General features: G+C 37.3%; 1 protein-coding gene across 1 annotated transcript in view; it reads right to left on the bottom strand.

Moving 5' to 3' along the window:
* Positions 1-2,071: 2,071 nt before the first annotated feature.
* The window catches only part of NXPH1 (neurexophilin 1), a 138,048-nt gene continuing 118,956 nt past the window's right edge, over positions 2,072-21,163 (bottom strand). Inside the window, exon 3 of the mRNA XM_030445521.1 lies at positions 2,072-4,003. Within this exon, the coding sequence (XP_030301381.1) occupies positions 3,245-4,003 (759 nt within the window). The 3' untranslated portion in view covers positions 2,072-3,244. The remainder of the gene's footprint in view (positions 4,004-21,163) is intronic.

Raw genomic sequence — 21,163 nt, 5'->3', positions numbered from 1 at the left:
AGTCTCTTCATTTCTTAAAAATAAATAGCTCAACCTTCTTTAATCCTAAAAATATTTCTTTGAGATATACATCTTTATTACACCTAGAACTAGTGAGTTATAATGAGGCAACATTTTCCTGGCCTAGCACTCTGTTAAGGCATTATTCATGTGCCAGACCCAAACACCTATACATACATTCTTTAACTGAATAAAAACATTCACATTCATTAAATTCCTTTTTCAAATGGCAAAATGGAAAACATTCTTTAACAAAGTTAACAAACACAAAATGTTTCCCAAAGAAATTGAATTAAATGTAATTATTGAACATCTAAATAACATGTATATTTTGATAATAGGTCACCGTTGCAGAACCAATCCACCAACTCTTTGAAGTTCAAACTCAAGAATTTTCATGAAGAAAAGCCAGTTCTTCAAAAGATTAAGACTAAAAAAATAAGATGACTTTGACAGATACAGATAAATTACCAACTACCCGAACTAAAAGGATCAAAACCATTGCATGGATACTTCCTTTTAGTACTGATGTTACTTCAAAAGGTGGTAAGTTTTCTATAAAGAGAATGTATATACTCCATATATTTATGGTAAATTTTGAAAAAGAAACAAAGTTACAAAACTGTACCAGTAACAGCATTTCACATCCACTTTTCAGAAACATATATGAAAACACAAATCATGTAATCCTCAATTATAATACAGATTGCTAACATTACTAATCATATTTCACACTGGAATTCTAGATGATGTTAAATGGAAATTTGCATTGAACTCAGTAACAAAATTCCCCTTGACTTTAACAGAGCCAAGATTTTACTCTTGGTCATAGCAGAGACTATTTAACAGTTTATATTCAGAACAGTTACTTTCCACAGAGCACAAAGCAAACACTGCCAGTATAATCACAATTCCTGTCAAATAAAAAAATAATTGTATCTCAGCATATTCCTGAATGAGTTCAGAATATGGACTGTACAGCTTGAACAATTTCTCTCTCAAAATCTGCAGAGGATCCAGGGTCACAAGGTTGTCCTAGGAAATGTCATATATAATGAAGAAATTCCCACAAGCATATCTGTTGAAAGGAGCCAAAGAAATATGGAAGTTTCCTCTCCTATTCATACAGCTATTGGAAGATTATTTGTCAATAATGGTATCCATTTGCTTTCATTCTCATTCAGGGTCTGCACGTTTCAGCAGAAGAGAGACACAACTGGAAATTGTTTCAAGTTTTTTACTTCTTGAAACATTATTGGAGTATTTATAGAGACTTTGGATAGGTGTTCATGATGCTGTGCATATCTGGAAGCTGACCCATACCTGTATTCACATCTTTGACACAAGAGCACAGAACCTGGGGGTGATTGTGGAAGGGGGAAAGAAGCATTGCCAGGATTGATAATTCTGAAAGATACAAGATGAAATACTGAGTTCTTTGGGCAGCGTTCTTTGAGATATGGATTCATTTTAGTTGCTAGTTATCTGGATGCTGGGGATAAAGTATGCCATTGTGCACACACACACAGACACACACACACACAAAAAATTATATAGATAGATAGATATAGATATAGATATATGCTCTGAGCATTTTTGTTTATAGGAAGAAAATTCCCTTGTAATATAAAAAGGGATCTCTTTATTCCATAGAGAGAGATCAGTGCCTCAGAGGAGGCTAGAATTAAGGCAAAGGCAGGCCTGTGTACACAGAGAGTGGCTCCATGTTTCCCCATTTCTGAACAATTTAAATAAAATCCTGCTTCTGCAGTTTCTTATGCAAGGGGGGCTTCCACTTGAGCTAGTAAGACCCTTCAACAATGAGATTCTGCTTGCTAGGAATAGGGCCCAAGAAATTTTTATGTATTTTATATAGATGTCTATATGAATTTGCACACACACTCACACATGTACATATACACACAGAAACATGCACACAGAGAGATTTATAAATATATGTGTATATATATGTACAAATGCAGAGACAAGACTGAAAAGCATGTCAGACTTGGAATGTTTTCCACTTGTCAGAATCACTTAAACTACTATCTACACAGTACATATTGAAACTCAACTTTAAGATTTTTTATTTTTATGTACAGTTTCTTTGTCTGGAAATAAAATATCTAAATACAGACAGACTGTAATGTTGTATATGTATAGCTTTTAACAATACTTTAGCTGAGTAAATGCTTTGTACATAGTTCTGTCTTTTAATGGAGTTTACAGCTACATTGATAAAATGGATTCCTCATTTCCTTGTTTTTAACCAATAACAAGCAGAGAGACAATTACAAGTTAATATTAATAAGCAGCTCAAATAACACCGGTTAAGTTATGTACAATACAAACCATTCATACAAATGAAGACTAGGATATTGAATTTGTTACAATATTTTGTAATAAAGATAAGACAGCCACTTATAACTTACATGTTCTCAGCCCAGCTTTTTCCTTCTTAGAGACCAGTTGTAGAGTTTTTAAGTAGCTTAGCTGGCCTAAAATCAACCAGGTTTAAAGAATCAGAGCTTAAAGAGTTAGAGAAGTAAGAAATTAGAATGTCTACCCACATGTAAATTCCAAATGTTTGCTCATCTTTACTAGTAACAGGCTCGCTCCACAGAAAAAGAGCCACCTAACATCACCTCGAATGTGCCTACTGTATGCTGGAAAAAAGTCACAATGTTTTGCTGTGTTCATATAATAAGGAATACTGAACTCTAGACACACATTTTTTTCCATTTTAACAAGTATTTACTCCTACAGTATTATTTACCAGTACAGATACTCCAAGCAGCAGAATGCGTGAGAGGGGAATATTGATTCACATGTACTCAAAGGACTTTCAAAGAGATTTCCGTAACAGTCTGTGTTAGAAACCATTCTCTGTCTAGTTAATCCATTTTGCTTGATTATAGGTTATCCTGAAACCCTAGAGATCAAACAATGAAAGCTCTCTTAACAGGAATTTCAATAGATGTGAACTGAAAAAAGTGTGTGTCTTTGTGTATGCGTGTGGGTTTATTTCAAATCCATAGTGGTTTGCAACTAGATTGATACATGGAGCTGACTGGGCAAAAATTACATGAGATTGCTTTCCACTAATGTATTTGCAGCCATTTGACATCAGCAGCAGTGTGTAGACACATTCCAGGCAATGGATGTGGCCTTCCTTCTTGAGGTTAGAGCCCTGTCACATGGCCTCTTTTATTCTCCAGGCTTCAGTCTCAGCAGGTGTTGGTCCTCACCCTGATGGGAAGTAGGGTGTGTCACTGTGGTAGTTGTAATCAGGACACACCTTCTGTACTAGTTTATAATCTGTACTATAAAAGGAAATGTAAATGCAGATTACTTTAAAGGGCTTGGAGCAGAGCCATGACACGTGACTCTGGGTCTGCTCCTGATAACAGGTTTTTGAAGGGTCATAGTTGCAGAGTGTGTTCTTGGTAGCCTTGTCAACCTTTTCATACTCGATTCGACAGTTAAAGGACTTGGAATCTTTGGCATCAATCACTGTCTGTTGTGCCAAGTCAAATTCCACTATTTTTGTAGGGGGCACTAGGCTCACAGATACGTTCCCTTGACCAGTGGAGTTATGCCTGAAGTAAACACTAAACGTCCCATTGCCATGGTCAACGATTTTCCCGGTTATTAACAGATTTAGCTTCACAGTCTTGATGTTGGAATGGAAATCACCCCAGCCAAACATTTTCTTAAATTTCCCAGTCTTGACAATGGGCCGTCTCTTTGCTCTGGGCCGAGGCTCTTGCAGGTCCGTGGAGTTCCTCAGCCAGTCCCAGAGATCTTGCTCAGAATAAGTTTCTGGGGCATCGTATCGCAGGTCCAAATCTGTATCATTTTCCTTTCCACGAAAAGTCTGTGACAGAAGTCGGCTGATTGACAAGTCTTTGCTACTTTCTGTCCATATGTGCTTTAATGTGGATTTGGAGCTTCCTGATTTTAGTTCTGTTTTTCCTCCATTTGTTAAATTTGCACAGGTAACCTGAAAGAAGGAAAGAAGAGAGAAAAGATATATTGAGATGTGTAACACAAACCCTATCATTACCACTGGAGACCAAAATGGATGGTCAGATTTCAAAATTAAAGACAATTTTTTTTAATTAAATTACTCTTCTGTATTCGGCAAAAAACAAACCAGAAATGTCTATTTGTCTTTTCTTTCCAAGTAGTTACTTAATTCTCATTTGCCAGTCTTTTACACTGGCTTTCAGATTTAAGCCCAGCCATTCATTTTGTTCTTCAGCATGAAAGCCACCTCTGTTACCATGTCTGTAAGCAATGAGTATGTAATGAAGCACTGCAAAAATGACTGTCTAACTTAGTACACAGCCATGTCATCCTCCAGTGGCTTGTACTGGCCATTTCCTATCTCAGAGTGAAGAACCCTTGCTTGTATGTTCTCTCTGTAAAGTGACTGTGCTTTCCACCATCAGTCACATTTCAGTTATTTTTGCTGCCTCTGGAGTCGACCGTCAGGGTGCTGTCTTGGTGGTGCCAGCCTGCCCATGCTCAGAGTCCATGTCATTATAAATTTAATAATAGTAATATAATTTCCCTACTGCTTTTATGAGTACACATTAGTCTGTGTTCTTGACTGGGGCGTTCACTCACAACTACAATATAAACAATAGAATAATGAAAATTTTAATGAGTTTTCTGTTGACGGCTGTCAGTTCTGTGTATGTACTGTACCTTAATTAATGCAGGAGGAATCACAGTCTTCTCTTATGGCCCTTTACAGTTTAGCCACTGAATTGCCCTGTCTGTATCTAGTATGACATACATTTATCCTTCCTCACTTCATTTCTTTGTTTCAACCCTTCATCCCCTAACCAAAAGTGATCTGTGCAAGAGACAAAGCTATTTGTATATTTACAAGAAAGATAGGTCCACCTATTATTAACTATTAAAAAGTAATAGAAAAAAAATTTAGCAAAATAGCAGTTTAAAATAAAAGAAAATCTTGCATCACATTCCTACAAAATCATCAGGTTCAGTTTTTCATAGAATTCAGTGTCAGAGCAATTTGTCTTACTTATATTTTTTTCTCTTTCCCTTAATTGTGTGGAAAACAGAGAACAGATGCAGCCTTGCAGCTGTCTAACATACAGCTCTGGTAGCAAACGCTGGCAGAGCATTGCAGGGAGGTCTGGAATTAGCTGGAGACAGCGGGTGGATGGGATGGAACTGACAACATCCTTAGTTCCATTCCCTCTAAAAATTCACATGGGACGTAGTGCCACATTTTGTAACATTTGGACTACTTTGAAGACCATCATGATTCTTATTTCCCCTTTCCTGGCTATATAGGAGATTCTGAATACGCCTGGGTTATTCCTCTGTGTTCTGGCACTAATTTACATGATCCTATTACACTTGCAGCTATATCTTTCTCTTCACTTAGAAATGAATTAAGTATATTCCCAACCCAGGAAACCCATTGGAAACCAGCTAGTTTTTAAATTATGGCTCCTCCCTACCGGTACAACTGGAGGTATATGTCACAGAGGATATCTATCACAGCATGGCCTTTTCATTTCCTGGCAATCATGTAATTGAAGCATGCTTTCATTAACTTCAGTACTTTTTCAAGGTCAGTCGAAGGCACTAACATAAAATCACTCTAAATTGTCTTAATACACTGATCACATAGGAGGTCTGCCTCCAGCCCTTTACGGTAAACAAAAAGATAAATAAATTTGTCACATCCCACCCTATACCTCCCCGGTGTATTTCAGGTTGGTGGGCGAGTAAGAGTAATAGGTAAAACATGGGCTTTATTTAGGATTGTGCCAAAAAGGTGAGTTCTTCCTCTTTTGAGTGGAAGGAATAAAACACAGACCAGCATTTTGATAACCAGTTTGTAGCTGCATCTTAGCATCAACACAGTGAGCCAGGAGAGAAGCTGTAATGAAATGCACTGATGGTACACTGGTTAATGAAGCAGCAATGAAGATATCACAGGGAGAGAGAGAGTCTCAGAATATAATTTTGCCATGGCATATGGGGAAGGAGTGCAAAATAAGATGAGAAATGTGGTTAAAAAGAATAATATGCCTGTCTACCATGAATCTGTCAGTCTATGAATCTAAGCAATTTGCTAGCAGAGCTGGTATACCTGAAATCTGCAGGTAGGGTACAGATCACTTACCACTGTTTTTCTTCACTTAAAGCTTTTATTCCTTCATTTTCTTGTCTGCATCCAATAATTTATATATCGTAAGATTACAACTTCCATCTAAAAATGGTGTAATGGCATCTTTTAAAGATAAGGTTTCTTCTTTTCAGATGTATAAAACTGAACACTCAGGAAAGGAAGGAGGCATTTTATACTACTGACTGATGCAATGCATTGTTTTTCTGAAGCTAGTGCATTTCATAGAAATGGATGATTCAGCTCCGATGCATGCTATTCAACTTCATACTTGATGTAACAAAGGCAATTGATAATTTCTGTCATCATTTTCATGATATCTGAAAGATTTCTGTCGATGCTGTTAGCCCTGAGACTTCGATTTGTGATTCTCATTGTGGTTGCATTCATGATTTAAGGTCTGAACCTGCCCTCCCTGGTCAAGTGTCTGTGTAAGCACTAGGAAAAAATAGCCTACAAGGGTTAATAAAAAAGCTCTAGAATTCATTGTTCTTCACTAACATTTTCCAGCCAACTGCTTTTTCATATACTGTTGGTATACTATGTGCCATAGAAAGCAGCTATATGTATCCTTAGAGACTCACCACCCAATAATACAGAGCATTGCTGTGTAATAGAATTTCTGGAAACACAGCAGTTATTTTCACATGAACTAATCTAAAGTTTTCTTACATCTCTCTTCAGCCACAAGGTTAAGTAATACAGAAAAATCATGTGAATTCATGGGATTTTGAATTTAGTAGTGTGAAACTAGCTTCCAGAAACATAGCAGTGCCTGGAAAAAGAGCCGATTTTAATCAGCTAATGAAGAACTAAAACACTGAGAAGCCCAGATTCTATGACAGTTTTTTTCTCCTCTTCCTTGAGAACATTTGCAGATAATTGAGAAACGTGCATACTCTACCTTAATAATTATTTCACTCTAACCATCGCTGCCATGCCTAGGCTGACATTCCTCATCCTACTATTTACTTTGTTTCCTGTAGCAGCACTTTCACTAGGACTGTTAAAGTCCATACAGGATTGTCATGACTATGGATATTTTTCTCAATATTTAAATTACAAAAACTTCTAGAGATGGCAAGTAACAAAATTAATGATTGATTCACCACACAGAAATACATGTTATTTCAGTTTGCATTGGGTTAGATTCTTCAGGGTCTGAACTTGTCATTTACTGTATATCTATACAGCTACTTTGGTAGGCTTCTGCACTTCATTGGGAGCTTTAAACTCTAGAAACAATACTAAAATAAAGATGAAACACTGAAAAATTTGGCCTACTTGTACTGGGCTAGGCTAGGTTCAAGTTAATTTTCCTTATAGCTGTTCCTATGGGACGTGATTGAGTTTTTTGACCAAGAGACTGTTAACAAACTAATGCTCTAGCTCTCGGTGAACAGTGTTTCCACAGCATCAAGGCCTCTGTTTCTCTCTTGTCCCTCCCAAGTGAATAGCTTGGAGAGAGTGCAATAGGTAGTGAGGGAACACAACTGAGCAGATGACCTGAACTAACCAAAGAGATATTACATACCACATAACATCATGCTCAGCAATTAAAAGGAAAAGATGGGACTTTAAAGAGGGTTTAGTTTTCTTTTGCTTAGGAACTGCCTGGGCATAGGAAGTGGTGTTATCTTTTCATCATTTGTTTTGTTTGCTTTTTCATTTCTCTTCTTCCACTTATCTTTCACTTGTTTGTTTTTGTTTGGTTTTTTTTATCTCAACCATCAGGGTTTATTGCTTTTATTTTTCCTTTCCTCTTCCCTTGTCCCACTCCCACTGTGTGCAAGCGGTTGTGTGGTACTGAGCTGCCCACCAGGGTTAACCTACACCACCACTACTGTGCAACATAAACATTTTGCAAAAGGGCTGAGGAGGGGGATTTCCTCTGTGACTGCATGGCCAGAAGTGGTTTTGTATTATTATGATGTCAGCAGTGTCCATATAGAGCAATAGTAAGGAGCAAAAATGATTTAGAAATTCTTATCCAGTGCTACAAGTGTCAGTGGAAAAGCACTCAGTAAGCACAGCAGATTGACCTTTGGTTCTGGTCTTGTACTTTTAATAGAAAGTACAAATTTTCTCTACCTAGTAAAGTTTACTGATCTCAAAAAGGTACAAGATGCTGTCTGCCTGGTAACAGTTTTCCAATGAAAAATGAATGATAAATTGTTATTCTATTTCTTCTTTTAGGAAGGAGCAGAGGTTTCACTACACACTTGAAAAAACATCGTTGAAAAAGACACAAATATTTATCTGTAGTTCAGTTTTCACTCCATTAAAATGGAACACTCCTTTCATTCTGTATCCTCCTTTTTGAGGATGAAGACATTTTTATTATGGTGTTTAACATTGTTAAATGTGGTTTAATTAATATGTGTGGTTCGTTTTGGACTTCCAAATGGATAGGTAGTTTATTTGCTTCAAAAATGTTGGAGTTCTCCTTTAAGCCCTGAATGCTGTATCAGGTCACACCTGATCCTTTAGGGCATAGAAAACATACTTGGAAAGGGATCTTGGGAAGCCATGAAGGCCTCAAGTGGTGTATTAGACCCTCTTTTCAGTGTAGAATCAACCATATCTATATTTACATTAATTTAAGACTGATAAATTTGAGATTGCCTCTTGATTTCTCACTCTTTTCCTTTTATTCTAGCTCGATTACTGTTCATTATCTATAATTATAGTACTGGTTTAGAAATTATGTATTTATTCCCCTGAATGTATGACTACTTGAGGGCAAATGAAAATGTAAACAAACAATCTATTACTCAAGGTAGGAAATGTCTCTCTTCAGGTAAATAACTAATCAGAGCCAACATGATTTTTGCTGGCATAATTCTGTAAGAATTTGGCAGTACTGTATTTACATATTCTCTGTATACAAGAATTTAGAGTTCTCTCTCCTCAGCCATATATCTCAGATACAGCAAGGGAAGGAGACTACTGGTTGACATAATTACAAGATGAACAACTGTTAAGGTAGGACAACATTCAGAAGATTTTATCTGGATCCAGTTTCCCCATATTAATGCTTTCTACGTAATAGGTGGAGGCAAATCTAAACCAGGTTTACCATGCTACTTTGAACAATTTTTCTTCCCATGCCTGTCTATACCCTGTACATGATGTACTGGTGGCATGGAAATATTTTATCCAGTGAATAATTTCCAGACAAGTCAAAGACAATATTCCACAGGAACTTGACTGTAAAAAGTGAAACTAAGAGTGCAAGTTACTGGTGACATGATTATAAAAGAGGAGAATAAACCAAAGAAAACACTTGTATCTGTTACAAGCAAACACTTTGGAAAGAGAGTAAAAAAGTGGACAACGATGCATTAATATTTCACACAAACCTACAAGCCTTTTTGCTATGTAATATGGAAAGAATAAGCATGTGGCTTCATCTATTAAAAAATGCAAACTCACGTGAATCTAACAAATGGGACAGCACATCCTGTTCTACAGTGCCTATGAGAACACAAAAGTGCCTGTTCAGGATCAAACCAAAGACTGATGTAGAAAAATGTCAACGACTCCAGTAGTGCCTATGAGAGGTGCTTGGGGAAGAGCAAGAACATGGTAAGCATGTGATACCCTCCTGATTTCTTCCCAGCTGTTAAATATTTCTAGTTGCCTCTGCTAGATATGGTTTCTGTATATATTTTCCATTTCAGCAACTCTCAGTAGACTGCTCTGCTGTGCATTTGTGCATGCTTTCCTGACTCTTTGTAAACTTTTAACCTCCATAACATCCTTCAGCAATGAATTCCACAGCTCTATTCCCTCTTACTGTTTGTTTTGAATCTGGCTCCTCCTCTCTTCTTTGGAGAACCATTCATCCTCAATCAAAGAGTAAGTCTCCCTCCACATTTCCCATGCTGCTCTTTGCATTTTTATTATACAAATATCAGTGAGTGAAAAAAATTATGTTTTATAGCTATATATATAGAAGCCTACTTATAGACCACCATACAAGCCTCAGCTAGATCTATTCACAGTGGTAAACAAATATCAATCACCTTGCCTGCCTTGAGTACCAAACTTCTGGGTCACATGAATACTTCCTAACATGGGAGTCATTCCACACCTTTGAATTCCTGTTTCCTGCTTTGAGCCTTCTCAGTTCTACCTTCACTTCTGTCTTTAAGGTGAGAAGCCCTGAAGGCACACAGTATTCAAGAGGTGGCAGAACCATGGTCTGTTTCGGTGACAAATAGCACTTATTTTTCACTACTAATTCACAACATTTTACTCAAAGCTGATCACTAATAGGCACTGAATTCATGCTTTCATAATACTGTCATAACCCCAAAATCTCAATCGTATTTATTTATGAACCTGGGATTTCTGGTTTTTTCCCCCACATGCATCATTATTACCTTTATTACCTCAGATTGTCATCCCATAATTTCTTATTTAATAATTCTGATTGTATCTTTCTGCCATTTTTCACTGTTAGTTCTCATCTTTTCTACTGTGAAATATTTCATGTCATCAGTAAACTTTCTTATTCACCTTTCCTATGTTATTTACAAATATGTAGAACAGCAGAGGTCTTTGCACAGAGCCAGACAGAATTCATGCAGTGATCTATTACTGACCATAGAAGAAGCACCCAAAGTTTTTAACAATATTTTGTAAAGCAATCACTTGGGATAATTCATTTAATCATAAAAATCTAGAAAATTTTGTCACAGAGAAATTAGAGGGAAGGTGATTTTTTTTTTTACTGTCTTTAAGTTGGGAAACTGAACTTAATTGTTAATGAAATTCTGGTGTAGATCTGCCTTAGGAGTCTTAAGATGAGCTTAATATTCTCAAATGTGCTTAGCTCAGCTTTAAATTCTCTATTTTTCTTGTTATAACATATGAGCTATTGTGCTTCTTCCACATGGCCCTCCTTCAAAAGAAAATGGGGCTACCTGAGCTTTTTAAGTCATTAAAACAACAGAGGTTATGCAAGACCAGAAGCTGCTATAAATTCAGCTGACAGCAGCTGATATATATTCAGTGAAATTTAACATCTTTGAATTAGAGTGCCTATATCAATTCATATCTATTTGAGATCTGACTAAGAAGCAAAGACTAATTAGAAAATTCATACCCGCTGAAAGATGAAGGCACTAATAAAACAGCAGAGAAACTGCTTTGTTTAGAGACATAATTCTTAAGAGCTGTTGATCATAAAATATTAAGATATTGCAATGAGCTGTTGTGCAAAAGAAAAATACCTAGCACAAGGTACAGTTTTACAGTGCTCTTCTACACAATCTAAGCTGCCTGTTATAAATAAGTCTGAAAACTAGTAAGTCTCAAATCATTTTCAGGAAATGCAAAGGTGATAAAACACCTCTAATGACAGGATTCCAATGAGAAATCTTCAGATCTGCCATGTCAAACTTTGCTTTAGAGTCTCTTCTCCTTTACGTTCATGTTGACTGTGGGCTAACCTGTGACACTGCCCTGTGGATGGTGGGTTACAGACTGTTGAAAGAAAGTGGTGGCCTCCCACCAAAGATTAGGAAACAGTCAGAACAAGTTCTGTGCCAGCCTAGTCCGTGGTCTAGAGTGGGAAACACCTCACTGATCACTTCACTCTCCTGGAATGCAGGTCTTAGGTCTAAACTTATTCATCAAGGCTCATTTCATAATCTGTATAGAGAGAGAAATAGCATGAACTACCTTCTCTACCTCCATCAACTATTGATGAACCTTAAAGGATTGAATAAACACCCTTCTGGATGCCTAAGTGTAAGCAAGAAAAATCTGACCTATGCTGTACAGTTTGCCCTGGTGAGAATACCATGGAGAGAACACAAAGCCTGCAGGCTGGAAGCAGGAAAGTGGTTGCTCTTTATAAACTCTTTCTGAAATACTCCAGTCATGTTCAAGCACACTTCTCCCTAGACATTTATAAGCATGCTCAAGCTAGTGCTGCTTTCCTGATATAGCAAGCTAGTATTGCTCCTCCCATTAGATACAGGAAATTTGCCATATGAATGTTTCCTTTTTGATTTGCACAATTTTTTTTTACCTCTTGGGTTTGATTTAATAATACAAATAATTTTCACAGTGTCCTGGTTTGGGTGAGGACAGGTGAGTTTCTGTCTTGTAATTTTGCTTTCACTGGGTTTCTTCTAAGTAGCTGCACTTGCTGAAATAAACAGCAAGTTTCTCAGTCAGTGTCTGCTTCTAGGACTGATAACTCTCAATGTTTATAGTTACAACCAGAGACTGGTGTGCAGAACCAAGGACACTGCTCAGTTCTGAGGAACATTTTGCCCTCTGGAAGAACAGAAGGAGTAAAAAGGTCGTACCTGCAGCCCTCCTTTGGGGAGGAACGGACAAAATAAATGGCCAAAATTGACCAAACAGAGTATTCCATCCCATACATGTCATACTCAGTATAAATTTGAGGGATCACAAGGGTCAAGCCCCTTCCTGCTTCCCCTTCTCCACCTGTTCCTTTTTGCTTCAGCATCCTGGGAGGATTCTGTCTGTTCCTCCGCCTGTGGACCTGATCTGTGCCAGCCCATATCTGTGTGTTCCTGCCTCCAGTTCCCAGCTGCTGCTGACTCCAGGAGTCCAGCCTGGACTTTCCCAGGACTGCCCTGCAGCCTTGGTGATGAAATGCATTTTCTTAGGCCAATTTAATAACTTTCCACAACCCTCATTTACAAGAACATGCCTGTATCTCCCCAAAACCTTATAGCATCTGAAACACCCTGCAATAATAGCTCCACTTCTTAACTTCAGACTTTCTGGGGAACCCTGTCCTCTTGTTCGTTTAAACAAGTTACCAAAGCTTCACCTGATGCCAGCTGAACTCTTGTCCAGCAGTCCACAACAAAATCTGGCAAAGCAGCAGCACTTTTCCTCTGGGGTTAAAGCAGAAGCTTGGTGTCTGGATGCTCAGGCCAAGCAGAGCTGTAAAAAATTATGGCTGGGCAGCTTCCAGCTCAAAAAAGAAGAGGTGGTGTCTTAGTTACAGGTAACTCCAGAACTAGGTAGCTACCAAGGTGGTAGTCAAGGGGTATTCTGGAATACACAGGAAATCTACAGACTCTCACAATTTATGGGCCAAATCCTGACCTATTTCTATTTTTAAATTGATAAAATCCTAGAGGAGAAGTGTGAACATAGGATGGTGCTATGTAATTTGTTTTCATTTCCTTGCCTAGTTAAGGCAGAAAGGAAGATGTTTTGTTTGTAAAATATAATTTCTTTTTCAATTTATAAAACATCATACTACCTCATACAATAGTCTGTGAACTGAAGGAGTTACAGCAAACTCTGAAAAATCTTCATATTTTACAGCTTTCTGCTTTTTCCCTTAGAAGGGCAGGAATTCAGCCCAAATATTTCTAACAGTGGAGATGCAAGTGAATTTATAAAGATTTGGGAAAGGATTTAAATATAACTGGATGAAATACGCTATTAATTCTTGCCCTACGTTTTACATTTTTAGAAAGAATTTAAACTCTTGAAGACTGCTGCCTATGTTGTCAGTAAAGATTTTTTACTTCAGTGGATTATGACTTTTGAAAATTCATCTCATCTCCATTCAGCAGGGGATTAAACTTCCATGGAATAAATTAAAATGGGTTAAAAATGTCTAACAGAGGTTTAAGACCTCAGTATTATGTCGGTATTACAGAGTGCTGCTAACTTTGAAATGAAAGTCTAGCTAGGTAAATAAATTTTGTCAAGGATCTATTGTTCTCATTCCAGATTCCTTTAAGCCTTCTTTTATTAACACTGGTTTGCCATTTTCTGCATACATGTAGAAAGTAATATTAAATAAAATTAGATAGTATATGAAAGGCCACAGAGCATCATTTTAATGAAAATTTGTACTGTACTTTGTGTTACATTTTAACACACTGAAGGAAATGTCCATTTCCACATAGTTAGATAGATTGTCTGAAGAAAGTGAAAAAGACTGTAATGTATTCTGCACTGGTTAAACAGATGATATCCTGATACTATATATAACAGGCAAAACCACCACACGCTGTTAACATGCTCTGTTAATACTAATCTTGTTTCCAATAATCAACTATTAATGTGGAATTTTAATAGAATTACAACGCTCCCACACTTTACCTGAATATTCTGTTGCTACCATATTTTTCCAAATTAAAACTTTAGAATGTTGATACAGCTGAGTCACTTTCCACATAGATATTAATGGGTGCATTCTGGAAACCTGAATTTGAACAGAGATGTCTTCTGATGGGATCTAACTCCCACTGATGTTGGCGGAGTGTGTATTTCCACACAAATAAATTTTATATCTGTATGAGATGCTTGAGAAATATGAAAAAAGGGCTTACAAGATTATATGGAAATCTATTGCAAAAGTACAGGCTCCTTTCATAAAAATGCCCTGTTGTTCACTATGAGTTATCCATTTATTACAAACAGCTGAATACTTCATGAAAAGCATTTTAGAAGCACAGTGGGAGCCATTTCAGGGTTCAGTTTTGGCATATCCCTGCTAAGTTTTATGCTTCCATTTTCACCTTATGACCTTGCCAGATACGCATTCTGACTTCCCTGAAATCTTCTGTGATCACAAAGACAGCAAGGTTTTCATCTATTTGAATTTCAACCATAAGCAGCACTATCTTCTAAATGTGTGCAATAGATATTTTACCATGTATTCATTTGGTCAGTGGATATCGAAATCTATTAAAATCTTTATCTGAGGAAAGAGGTATGTTTCTTCGATATTGTTCTGGTAAGGAAGGGGAAGATGGAACAGCTACTCTATTTCAAGGCTACGTAATTTTTATTGAGATTTTCTCGGTGATTTTGTCAAGCTCTGCTATTTCTTACAGGGGTCTGCTCAGCTCTGAGCAGCATGTGGCCACCAACTCTCCTGGGCAAGCCAAGTGCTGTACATCTTTTTCCAGGCTAGGATATACATAAACACACTGCAATGCTTCTAAACTTCAGAGATGTCAAAGAAATACAGGTTGATCTCTTGTAAACTAAGAGACACCACGTTAAATTTTACAAGATCCAGGCAAAATCTATTCTGGATTCAAATCTAAGCAGGACTCTACTATCCGAGACGCAGGGAGGCCAAGTAGACTCAGAAAAAGCACCACCCCTTTTGTTTATACAGTTGGTCTTTCTGGGGCTCTGGATAAAGGTATCACAGAACACCTATTAAGCTGTTAAGAGGAATAAAGTCACAGTGTACTGAAAGTGGACAATGTGCACCAATTTCTGGCTGAAGACATGAAGGCACGAGCTCCGGTTGCTGTGCACAGTCAGAATCATTTGCTGTGTGGTTCACTACACTTATATAGTATCCCAATATCTATTCATTGATCTACAATTTGCACCTCAAAGTGCTCTTTCTACTAACATAAAACCTTATCTACCCGTTCCCACGGGAGGCACCTGGTACCAGGACATAACATTGTCGAGATGGCAAATTCCTCAGGTTATTTACAGCTCTTTGTTCTTCTTCAGGGTCAATGAGTGCCAGGGAATTTGCAGTACTCCTCTATCCCACACAGGCCTTCTTCTCTGCTGTTCTCCTACAAATTTTACTACCTTTTGTAAAGCAGTAATATTGATTCAGTTCATAACTTCTTTACAACCACTATTCCTGAGCTTGTGCAGATCAATTTTTTAGGTCTTTGGTACCTTTCTAGTAATCCAAAGAGACACTGTGAGGGAACCTAGCACAGCCAAGCAAAACAAAATACAATGCCCAATAGCAGATCAGAGCTGTCTGTCTTTTATAAAAGCCTTGTATTTTCTTCCTGCAGTAGTATCATACCTAATTAAAAGTGGAAATTAATAGCCAGCAGAATTAATCAAATTCCATAGGCAAAAATCTGGCTCATGAGAGCCATGGTCCAATTGCTAGTACTATCACTAAGGTCATTAATTTAAATTGAGATGGGTTAAGAGTCCTTTGGGCATTGACACATCAGCTGAATGAGGTTATTCATTGCTAATTTTTTCACACTGAAATGAAAAACTTAAGAGCAAAATAAGTGAACACTGCTTCAGAGCAACAATTTCCAGGATAATGAGTAGTGCTCCAAGCTTGTGTGTGGAAGACCATGAGACCACTCCTGTAGTTCACAGTAGTTATGATAAATTATGTCAAAATCACATTAAGATATACTGAAGCAAGCTGAACACGATAGTTTAAGGTTCAGTGAGCTGACATTTCTGGGATAGTTTTATGCACTTTGGTTTCTACAGAGAACCTTCAAATTACAAAAGAACTTTTCTTAACCAAAACTTGATTTCCAGCTCCATAAACCCTTCAGAGACTTTTTCAATCTTAAGAAAAAGTTCAAACGTTTCAAATTAGCAAGAAATATAAATTCATCTTATAAAATTAAATATGGATACCCTAGAACACTGCTTATCCTAGTGAAAATACAGTGTATTCACAGTTTACCATTTTTCTACCATCAAGGGTTGGGCTTGATCTCTGAGGTCCCTTCCAACCCAGCCAATTCTATGATTCTATGATTTTCAGCTCACCTAAGAACTGTTCCCATTGTCTTGATCCATAATTACACTTCTAGAAAGAGTGTCTCAAGAAATGGAGTCTTTAAAGGCAAATTATAGCAGAATGCCCTACACCTATGAACTTTTTCCAAATGCTGATAGCTGAAGTATTTTAACTTGTGTAGTAATAGAATGACTGCAGAGTAATAAAGTACTGATGGCATTATATTACTTTTCCTACATAAAGAATAAAAACATAAAATTTATTATTCTGACCTTGTCTTACAAAGACTTGTCATATATTTAAAAAAATTCAACTGGCCTATCAAAATGGACTTAGACTAAAGGGAAATATGTAATATGCAGTTTCCAGAAGTTTTTTGAGATTTAAGAAAACACTGGAGACAAAAATTTAAGCTGGAATCCTCAAAGGTTTGTCCTTCTTTATTTAATCAACAGTACGTTTTCATATTCTTAAAGTATAAAAAATGCAGTGTTCAGGGAGAGTCAGGCATCATTGGTCCCAAATCTGTATGAGTTAGGAAATACACTAATCCTAGGAACAGACAAACAGAAACTTTTGATACCAAGTTCTACAGAAATTTCATTTCTTTGGCTGATACTTGGATTTCATCTTTTTTCAGCTTTGACCTCAGACTGTTCTGAACATCATCACCTGGATTATTTGGGCAATTCTGTCTTCAATTATGTTCATACAGTCTCCTGCACAAACAGGATATTCGTGGAGTGATTCAGACAGGAATTAAGTTCTTTGACTTTCAGAGAATAAACATTTCTTCAAAGACAGGTCAAGATCGCCATTTATTCATATATTCCTGTGCCTACTCAAAAAAAGCAAATAACTTTTTTTCATTGTCTCATCCTCTATATCTGTCTGGCTGAGCAGCAGCAAAAAACAATTTAACCTTAGCAGGCAAATTTCATTTGTTACCTGCCAAATGCTGATACAAAAAGATAACTATGAAAAAGCAATAAAATCCTCATTCTAAGGCAATGGGTAACATGCCTCCACTATAATATACTTGCTAAATAACATTCAATGAACTCATAAAAGCATTTAATTTAAATATAAATGCTCAGAAGCTCCATTTTTCAGGGAGTAAATGACACTTCTGCTTGTGTTTCTTTGAAATGCATTTGCAGAAGAGACATCCTTTCAAAGCCTACAGTTAGTATTATATATTATTATTACTATTACTGCAGTGCTCACCGACCACCCTGTCATCAGCATTAAGGTTTACTAGAAGGTAAACATATATGATCACTGCTGTAGAGAAATTTCTCAGTGAAACAGATGTGTCAAAGGCAAAGGTAAAAGAAGAAATATTGTTGAGGCCCTAAATCAATTGCAGAGCTAAGAGTTATTACAAATCTCCAGACTTCTCTTTCCACTTTTCATATCCAGGATGCCCAAAAAATGTTGATTCGAACAACTAACTGAAGTACAAAATGCCACTAGCTCTTTTTAAAAGGATGCATGATCAAGCTCTGTATTTGAAATCACGAAGTCCATGTCCTGAAGAAGCCTGAAAACCATTTGCAGTTTGCAGAGCAATAAGAGGTCTATTTTCTTTCAGACACAGGGAAAGCTGCCCTTGGTAGTGAGAAATATTTGATTTCTGCCTCTGATAAAAATAAGTGTGAAAGTGATCCACAAATGTAATGCCTTCCAAAATGTGAATCCTTCGGTTCCTCCTTTATCCTTCAGCTGTCAGTTATCAACAGCTCTGGGTAATCCATGAGCTAACAAGAATATTTTCTATTGTTTTGAATTTACTTCAGAAAATTCTAATGATACAGTTTTTATAAAGTTACTGGAAACCATCAACATCTGACCTTATTCAAAGTATTAGCTTTTTAAAGTGGTCTCCTTCTTAGCTCACTGTATAGATAACTAAGGCAAGGGACTGTTGGAGGATAAGAACAGTGCATTTGGTATACACTGGTATAGAAGATCCTTTAAGGAGTTTATCACAGCATCATAAAATCATAGAATGGTTAGAGTTGGAAGGTGCCTTACAGATCATCCAGTTCCAACCCCCCTGCATAGGGAGGGACACCTCCCACTAGATCAGGTTGCTCAGACCCCCTTCCAATTCGATCTTGAACACTTCCAGGGGTGTAGCTTCCACAACTTCCCTGGACAACCTGTTCCAGTGTTTCACCATCCTCACACTGAAGAATTTCTTCCTAATTACTAACCTAAATCTCCCCTCTTCCAGTTTAAAACCATTACCACTTGTCCTCTCACTGCAAGCCTTTGTAAAAAGTCCCTCCCCATCTTTCCTGTGGGCCCCCTTCAGGTACTGGGAGGCTGCTATTAGGTCCCACCAGGGCCTTCCCTTCTTCAGGCTGAACCCCACCTCCGTCAGCCTGTCTTCCTAGGAGAGGTGCTCCAGACCTCTGATCAAAAATCATTCACTCACTGGAATTTTTTTGTCCATTCATCTTACAGTTTTTGTCTCTAAAACATGAAAGCATTTTCATCCAGTGGAATCCAGTAATATCCTAGGTAAGATAACAGAATACATCTTCTGCTAATGTCAGAACAGTTTTTTCCATGTAAAACAGCATATCAGCAGACTGACCTAAGAGACATCATGTTTGCAAGAAAGACATTCTATCAGTCTGAAGTTGCAGGATAGTATGAGAACATCAAGCTTTGGAATTTACACATTTTCTATGGTTGTCACAGTAGTAACTCCAACATGAAGTCTAAGCCCCACCCAGACAATCTAACTCCTGGTTCTAAGCCCCTAACATTCAATCTCACACCTAACCCTTACTTTAACCTCTTTGGTGACCAAGAAGGCAATGGCAGGGACTTGATGAATAACACACATAATTTTGCTATAGTTACTTTCTCTAAACTTACTCATGCATTTTCAAGTATGATCATCTACTTTGAGTAATGCAGAATCAGATCATTTGCCAGCTTCATTGACTACCACTTAAGTAATTTTTCATCAGATCTGTGTCAGATTAGACCAGCTGAGGACTGACTACATATATTTAAAATTATGAAAAATATGTCACTTTTAAATTGCAGATTCTTCTGCATTAAGAGCACCTATAATAATCTTCAGGTGTGTTTGTGGTCCAAAATATGATTTGCTATCAGTCAGGATGAAAGATTTCCAAATATATGAACAGAACACAAAAAACTCAGATAGAGACTGTAATTTTCCAGCTTGTCCATTCTGAAAATGACAGTACTTTTTGATATGGGGACTGGCAGCAAGGGCTGCATGGAAGTCTCTGTGCCTGTTCAATTACTGTCCATGCTAATCAGACTGCCAGCAAGGGATCATTATGAGTTTTGTGTTTATAATGTAAAATATCTACTAGGAACTGCATTTTGATCATCACTTCATTTTACATCTGCTTCTGGATAACCAATGGAACAGAAAAGCATTAATCACTCTTGACCTTTGCTGGATTTGAACTAGTAACTTAATTACTATTCCCTACTGAGGGACTCTGAAGTACACTATAGAGCCCCTGAGGCATGCAGCTTGACCCCCTCGTTCAACATTGTTTTTAACCAACATCATCAAGAATATGCTCAGACTTGACAATGTTAATTATAGCTTTAGCCGGAGTTTCCAGATAAAGTATAGATTAAACTGTCTGACTAGAAACATTACAAATAACTATGGAGCTCTAGGTGATTCTACAGGAACCAAAAAGCATATCCAGCCTAGAAGATTTGCAGCCAAGATCTTGCAGACTCAGGCTACTGCACTGTCAGTTTGCTGCTAAGCAGTGCCCTACTCCTGGCAATTAGAATTCTTAAGGGGCTGGACGAAAATCTGTTAGTTCTGGCTTGTTTCAAAATCGTCCCCCAGATGGTAACATAATTCCAAACCAGCTGAGATTTACTTTGTGTTGCATTTCATTGTAAAAAAAGTTCATACAGCAAATAGATGAACAAAACTTCAAGCTAGACCATGAAAAGTATTTTCTTTGAGGGTTTAGTTTTTTGGTTATTTTTTCTGAGTATGATTGGCTTATTCTAAGTTCCTTACCTCCAAATCTAATCTTTATCCTTGGTTATTCTCAAATTTATATTAAATTATATTTCAGGCCAACATTTACTAAGAGAGAAGAAATATGGAGGCAATATAGTCTGCCATGCACTCAGGTTTCACTGCAAAGCTTAAAATTAGAAGAACATGGGTGTCTACTTGCACATTTTTTTTCTAGATTAAAATTGCATTAAATTGATAACAATCGTCCTCTAAATGCCAGTGCCTACCTAGTTCTGTTGCAGTTTGTCACATAGATTTGTGCTTCTTAGACATGCACGTCACTATATATAATTTTTTTACAAGATTTAAGATCATATAACTAATCTTAGGACCACATTTCTGCTTTAAATCTGCCTGCTGACCAGCTCTGTACATGGGTTACCTTTACTTCTCTGTAATCATCATTGCAAACTGGAAGACAAAGCCTCCTGCCCTGAGA

Source organism: Calypte anna, chromosome 2 (assembly GCF_003957555.1).
Source record: "Calypte anna isolate BGI_N300 chromosome 2, bCalAnn1_v1.p, whole genome shotgun sequence".
NCBI lineage: Eukaryota > Metazoa > Chordata > Aves > Apodiformes > Trochilidae > Calypte > Calypte anna.
Note: the sequence above shows the minus strand (reverse complement) of the source record. Positions and strands in the feature narration are given on the sequence as shown.